Raw genomic sequence first — 7,751 nt, 5'->3', positions numbered from 1 at the left:
GCCCTAACTAACCCTAACTAACCCTAACTAACCCTAACTAACCCTAACTAACCCTAACTAACCCTAACTAACCCTAACTAACCTAACTAACCCTAACTAACTAACCCTAACTAACCCTAACTAACCCTAACTAACCCTAACTAACCCTAACTAACCCTAACTAACCCTAACTAACCCTAACTAACCCTAGCCCTAACTAACCCTAACTAACCCTAACTAACCCTAGCCCTAACTAACCCTAACTAACCCTAACTAACCCTAACTAACCCTAACTAGCCCTAACTAACCCTAACTAACCCTAACTAACCCTGATTTGGCCTGTAACCCTTATTTGGCCTGTCATTCCAGTTAACCCTATCTACCCCTAGCAATAGGTTACCCGAGCTAACACTCAACAGCCCCCACCCACTACCTCCACTCCAGATATCACAATCATGTTGCCTTTTACCCACATACCTGACGATGCTGATGAATTCTATTCGTTTTGGCCAACGTATAGCAACGGAATCGGGAATTGTACGGGTACGGTTCTCGCCCAACCGAACAATCCTGTCCTAAGTTGCCCTAGCAAAATGGTTTCTGTACAACCACCAACCGTTACGATCAAATCTTAACGCCCAAAGTCACCTCACGTCTGCAAACTCACACCGGTGCTTCTGGACAAAATCCGGCCTCATTCAGCTTCAGACCCTAAGTAATTCTCCTCGGAGGAGGCTGTGGATCACACCTTCGGTAAGACAGTAGACCGAAACCTAACTTTGAGACACGGTGATGTCTTTTAGAAGAAAAGATGCTACATCCCAAATCACCGAGAGCTCAAACCAAAAATCATGAGCGCCCTACATGATTCGAAGCCCACAAGCCACATGGGTCAATTCAAAACTGCAGAGCATCTTCGGGCACTGTTCTTTTGCCCAAAGATGGACAATGATATGGGAGAATACGTATGGAGTTGCGATACATGTCAAAGCAATAAAAGCTCCAGTCATGAAAAGTACAGGATGCTACCATATTCAGAGGTCCCCAATACTCCTTGCAGCTCCATCTCTATGGACTTTTTCGTTAGTTTGCCAGAATCTGAAGCCTATACCCGTATCGGGGTTATTGTTGAACGCTTTACAAAAATCACCTACTTCATACCGCTCAAGACCGAGGCAACAATCAAGGAACTTTCGCAGATATTCCTTCAAGAAATATGCCGACTACATGGACTATCCGAAGTATTCATTTCTGATCGGGACTTCAGATTCGAAAGCAAGTTCTGGCATTCATTGATCAAGCTTCTCGGAGTCAACCTTTGTCTGTCTACGGCATATCGCCCTCAAGCTGACAGGTGAACTGAGAGGGTCAATCAAACGCTAGAGCAATATTTCAGAAACTTTTGATCCTACCAGTAGGACGATTGGGCAGGGTTACTGCCGCTTGCACAGTACGCCTACAAAACGGCAACCCAATAGTCCATTAAAGTATCTCAGTTCTACGCGAACTATGGGTTCGAGCCTGATTCCGATTGGCATTCGCGCAGAAGGAAGCTGGACAATGCCAATGTTTCCAGTCCCGTACCAAAGTTCAAGTGGAAAGCTCTTTGGAAAACTATGAGGACAGATATTTTTAAGGCACAGGCCCGGCAGAAGAAATAGTATGACCAGAAGCATATGAAACCTCCAGAACCTGAAGATGGGGATAAGGTGATGATGGACTGACGCAATATGGTTGCCAATACACCCTCAAGCAAGCTTGACTACAAGACACTATGTCTCTTTGAGGTTGATGAGAAACTTGTTGTTGCGTTCTACAGGCTGAAGCTTCCCTCTCAATGGAACATTCATAATGACTTCCAAATATTTCTGCTGGAGTCCTATCGGGGACTGAAATACCCTCGACGCACTGAAGTCCCTCCTACTCCAGATGAGGTCGAAGGAGAATACAGTCACGTTCTTCGAGAAATAGCTAATAGCCGATGGCAATATGCTAGGCATTCGAAAATGTTTGTAGAGTATCGCATTGTTTGGGAGGGCTATCGTTCGGAAGACTCCTGGGAACCATATGAAATTCTGCAAGGAAGAGCCGATGAGGCCCTGAAAGTATTTCATCAAAAATACCCGCAAAAACATCGGAAAATACGGGGAAACTTTATGGATCCTCAAAACACGGCGTGAGTAGCTCTGTATCCCAGAAGAAATCCGGGAACAAAAACCAACTCTCCTGTACCAGGTTTTTCATCGGTCTGACAGAGTTCGGATACCATTTTTTCCTGAAAACAATGCAAGAAACGATAGAAAACCGAAGCGTGAGGAAACCCGCGTAAAAAAGACAAGGGAAAAAGAGAGATTCTTGCTAACCTCGAAATCTCCACTAGTGGGACGAAAGGTTCTACGACAAGAGTGGAGAATATATCATTTTCTTTGTTTTTAAAAGGCATTTCATGTTAGAGTTTTCTTTCTCTGATGGAAATAGAAACAGAGATGTAATTTGTACGTAATCACCAATAGAGCTACAGTTTTTCTTTTATGCCAAATACTAATACTCCAATAACACTACAGTGAACTCAAAACGAGTCTACAATAGAGGGGAGTAATGTAACAAGGCCACTATCAGGCTGTTACAAGAGAACCTATTCCATCAGTTAAGCCACCGACCCTAAGTAACAGCAGCTTGTTCTTCATCGACGCGTGAAGATTAGGGCAGTTAGGCTCCTACCTTTATTGGTATAGAGGACAGTGATCTCAATGAGTAAGAAGTCTTACAAATCAAAAATATGGGGCCGAGTAAGCCTGGAACAGAAGTACAAAGATGGCTGATAGCACAGGGAACCCCGGACGGCAGTTCCCTACCTAGGCAGTCGAATCTTTCAGGTTTCATATATCTCCAACCGATGCCGAAAGACCATGGTTTAGCACGACAGAAATGATTCTGGAGGTGTCCCGGAGTTAATGGAAAATCTAATTCCAAGAATACGTTTTAATCCCCAACACTAACCTCCGCAGTGTCAAACTGCCGGAATGCTCCTGTTTTGCTCCAGAGTATCTTTGGGGAGTGGGAGTGCGACTCAAGCTACTAAAGCAAAACTTCGGTTTACAAACACCCAAATCGGTTCTAATAAAGTTAGAATAAACAATTATTATCTGGTCGGCTGTTTCCAATAGTTCTTAAGATTCCAACCACAGCTTTCAGCAAATTGCATGATTTGACTCGGACAGGGGTTCATTCAAGGTGTCGTAGTTACTCTCCTCTCCCCTGATAGAAAATCATTGCTGTACCCCCGACTATCAACAGGCAAACTGTCAGTCAGAAAAAGAACTTGACCAAACGCGACATGTTCTTATAAGCCACTCGGTGTTGCCCTAGGTTGACCTCTCATCATCAACGGATCTTTAATAGAGAGAAGACCCCTTAAAGTTATAATTTTCTAGACTTGAGAACGTTCAAACATACAAACTCCCTTTTATTCTTTCTGAACGAGTATCATCAAAACTCGGTCTCTTTATTTACACTATTCGAAAGCAAATCACGGTTGTGCCTCATCGTAGTACCTCAGTCACATGTTTTTATCGATCGTCACTGACATGGTCGCATATGCTTCCACCATATTGGGTCTGTCTGTTCGATAGGTCATGACGTCTCTAAAGTTGTCAGACAATCTTTCCGCCAATTCGTCAATCTTGACCCCTTTATTGTAATGCAAGTGAGACATGTTTCTGATGAACTGCGAGTAGTAGGTGGCAAAGTCTCCTTTGCCTTGCCTCAGGGGGACGAGTTGGCGGTGGATGGTACTTTGGGTATTTAGGTCTCTAAATGAGCCTTTCATGTGGGCGACAAAGAAGGTGATGGAGGAAAAGAAGTCAGCAGGATTGGCGTTAACAAGTTGTATTACCTGATCAAGAGCTCTTCCCTCCAAATAGCTGACCGCATGGATAACCTTTGCTGTCCCATTGCGGAACCGATTATGGTTGACTTCGTGCTTCATTCGGAGTTGGGTAACGAATCCGGAGATTTTGGTCCGGATGCCATCAAACTTTTCGGGGAAAGTTTCAGACCCAAAGGTGGAGACAGTGGTTGGTGCAGTAGCAGCGAAAATGGGGATAGGAACATTGGGGGCGGAGGTGGTGTGGTCAACATTGAGGTCAAGGTTGACCTGTATTACGTGCTCTTCCAGGTAGCCAATGGTTTTGTGGACGGCGGAGAGCAGTGTACGAGCACTATCCCTCTCGTGTCGGATGCTTTAAAAGATAGTAGGGAGCTGGTCAAACAGGGTACGGGACATGGTCATAGGGGCTGGTAGGTTAATCAGCGAGAGGGGTTGGAGAAACTTACAGTAGTTTAGGTCTAGCGGTGGGAAGGTCGGAGAAGTGAGATGGCCTCCTTATAAAGGAAGAGAAAGTAGTACTTGAATAGCAATAGCCAGCGTAGATTACCTAAGCCTTTGCGTACCAAAAGAAAGAGAAGAAAAGAGAGGGAAAAAGAATAGAATCGAGGGCAAAGCCCCTTAATATACATAAAGAAAGCTTAGCAATCATAAATCTCAAGTAACTCATACCCTTAAAATCGACGGAAACTTCTAGAAATCCATAGAATTTTTCTGATCAATTCGACCCTTTGTAACCTACTATATTATTCAATCGATCTATGAAATCGGACAAGGTTTTAGGATCTGAATTGGGTTACACTGAGAACGTTCAAGCAATTGAGTGCTATACTGATCGCCACTCAGCTCAAATATGACATTCTCAATCAAAAGCATTCATAATTCTAATTCTAAAGGCTTGAGGGAATTTGGGCGCATACTGTTAATAGGTAGGTGAGGTGGAACAGATGTTATCTTGCAGACATCGTCAAATTCCTACCCTTTTACAAAATACAAAATATCAGGATACATGTTATGAAGACTGTTATCAATTAAAACAATGAGTTTTAGAGATAAGTGCTGAATATTGTTCACTCTCAAGTTCAGAATATGATCATACATTGTATATATTTCCGAATGGATTGGAAAGCCGCAACCTCGTGTTTTGGGAGAAGATATTTTGCAAACCGTAGTGCAGTATTCAATCTATTCAATATTGATCCAGAACATGGTATACCAATCAAGCCATCAAATACATTGAGTATCAATTTCAGTATTTTACTGTGCCAATAAATTTTCATAGCTTTCAAACCTTCATGAACGATTGTAACAAATGAAAATTTGAATTTCTGATACACTCGCTGTTCTGATACATACCCATTAAAGGATTGTAAATAATACGAAAGGTTTTGTTTGTCAATAACTGTTAAATTTGCTGTTCTGATAAGAACATATCTAATATGTACTGGAATATAATTCTTCTGAGATTGCTGCAATCTGATTTGTTGACAGCGACAGGGGTGTTTTGTAAGCACAACACATCAAATTCGTGTGTTTGGTGCAGTTACCCTGCCCGATTTTGTTCTGTTACCCTGCCTATTTTGAGATGGTTACCTTACCCGATTAGTGCGGTTGCCCTGCCTGCTCTGAGCCGTTACCCTACTTTTTTTGTGCGTTACCCTACCTTTTTTTGGCGTTACCCTGCCTATTTTCCTGCCAAGCCCAAACCCTAACCCTGACCTTACCTATGAGACCAGCCCAACCAACGGAACTCTTTATGATTAAATAATAAATATAGCTATTTAGTAGTCAAATATGAGCAGAATAGGGGAGAGAGACGAACAGTAGTTGGTGGGGAGTGCGAATAGGGAGAGGGAAGACCAGTAAGAGGGGAAGAGGAGGTGTCAGTGTGGTGGAGGAACGGTGAAGGAAGCTGGAATATATCAGAGCTGGAACTGGAGCTGGCATTGGAGCTGGCACAGGAGCTGGCATTGAGGCAAACGCTGGAGTAGTCACTCGAGCGGTCACTGAAGCGAACACAAGAGCGTGAAGACGAGCAGGAACATGAGCTGGAATAGGGGTGGGCACAAGAGCGGGCACAGGAGTGAGGGTTAGAGCTGGCACCGGAGCTGGCACTAGAGCGGGTACTGGAGCGGGTACCGGAGCTGCCACCGGAGCGGGCATCAGAGCTGGTACTGGAGCTGGAAGCGAAGGGGGCACTGGAGCTTGCAGAGAAGCGGGCACTGGAGCTTGCAGAGAAGCGGACACTGGAGCTGGCATGTATCTGAGCTGGCACTGGAGCCGGCATCTAATGGAGCTGGCATTGGAGTGGGCATTAGAGATGGCATTCGGGCGGCTCCAGCTAGAGCTGGCATAGATTTGAGCCGACACCGAAGCTGACACTGGGGCTGACCTTGATTTTAGCTCGCACCGGAGCGGGCATTAGAGCTGGCACTGGACTTGGCATTGAAAATCGGAAATAGATATCCAGAGCAAGATTTAGGCATTTATGTAACATGGCCGGGAAAACAGAACATGAGACGGCAAAGACAAAATTAACTAATTACTGGAGGTGCCTAGATACTACACATAGGTGGGAGAGAAGGGGACCTCGCGGTCGCGAGGTGGTGCACCTCTAGTAAGTATGAACCAATTATTAATGATATCAACCAAGTTCACTGCTAATTACTGATTCGAATATTTTCCTGACAGGTATCGACTCCTATTTAGTATTCAACCATCATACAGAAAGCGTTTCTTATCGGTATACACTTTACTTGCCATTCCGATTTGTATGCATACGTATCAAGCGATTGCCAAAAATTCTCACAAATCTTATTTAGTATTCCTGATTTACATTCTGTCACAACAAGTGTGCATACAAATCGAATCATAGCAAACCATACCAACAAATCTCAATTGCAAACTCTGATGCAGTTTCTGTTTCGATTGATATTATACCTCTCAAGCTATTACAAATAGTAGTAACCAATTTCACCATTAGTGTTTGCTTTACATGTTGTCCTAGTAGACATGCATATCTATCCAGCGATTCAATATTGCTCAGTAGTGTCTAGAACAATAATACTATATAAACTGCAGACTGGTAATTGCAACCTTCATGGTTACGTATCGGAATTAGAATGTAGGACAGAATACTGAAGTGACACTTTTCTATCTGTTTTCTTCAGGTCGTTATTGTATTGGTACGAAATTCAATTTTTGGTCAAAATGTAACAGATCAATGTGTATTTGGTGGAGGTTGAAACCTGGATGTTGGCGGTTAGAGTTACGAGCGTTGAAAGTTGGTTTGCTTACATGTACAAAATACAATGTTCGGTCAAAATGAAATACTTGAATGTGTATTTGGTGGTGGTTGAAACCTGGATGTGGGTAGTTAGGGTTACGAGCGTTGAAGTGGGATTTTGGTTAGGCTTAGAGAATACGGTTTTCGGTCAAAATGAAATGCATGAATCTGTATTACGAGGTGGTTTAAACCTGGCTGTTGGCTGTTAGGGTTACGACCATTGCCATCTGGTTCGGTTAGGTGTGCAAAATAGAATTTTCGGCAGAAATGAAATACAGAAATCTGTATTTGGTGGTGGTTTGTACCTGGCTGTTGGCGGTTAGGGTTGCGAGCGTCGAAGTGGGATTCGCCCAATGCGGTAACCCCGGGGTTCAGAATCCGAAATTCGTGTATTTCATCGAACCACAAGATGGGGAAACACGGCATGATTCAGTTTTGAATGCTGTCATGATTGTAGCATAGTATCACGGGGACTATCGGCGATAGACTGTGGTGCCAAGGAATACAACCTAGGTAGTGACGTAGACGTGGACGTAGACGTAAAGGTATACTTTGACTATGGACTATGGGGTGGCTCTACCTGGTATGATAAACCAGTTG

The 7,751-nt window shown here is 43.6% G+C and overlaps 2 protein-coding genes across 2 annotated transcripts; one reads left to right on the top strand and one right to left on the bottom strand.

Annotated features, from left to right (window-relative positions):
* Positions 1-1,709: 1,709 nt before the first annotated feature.
* H6S33_001451 (uncharacterized protein) lies at positions 1,710-2,159 on the top strand (the record flags this gene model as incomplete). Its single annotated transcript, XM_044832830.1, has 1 exon — positions 1,710-2,159. The coding sequence occupies one exon, from the start codon at positions 1,710-1,712 to the stop codon at positions 2,157-2,159; it is 450 nt and encodes a 149-aa protein (XP_044694418.1).
* A 1,379-nt stretch (positions 2,160-3,538) lies between these two features.
* On the bottom strand, positions 3,539-4,270 carry H6S33_001450 (uncharacterized protein; the record flags this gene model as incomplete). The annotated part of the gene is made up of 2 exons (XM_044832829.1): positions 3,539-4,199; positions 4,251-4,270. The coding sequence occupies 2 exons, from the start codon at positions 4,268-4,270 to the stop codon at positions 3,539-3,541; spliced, it is 681 nt and encodes a 226-aa protein (XP_044694417.1).
* Positions 4,271-7,751: the final 3,481 nt, after the last annotated feature.

This window comes from Morchella sextelata (genome assembly GCF_020137385.1).
Source record: "Morchella sextelata strain SCLS chromosome Unknown scls_10, whole genome shotgun sequence".
Classification (NCBI taxonomy): domain Eukaryota; kingdom Fungi; phylum Ascomycota; class Pezizomycetes; order Pezizales; family Morchellaceae; genus Morchella; species Morchella sextelata.
This window is presented reverse-complemented; position numbering and strand designations above follow the sequence as displayed.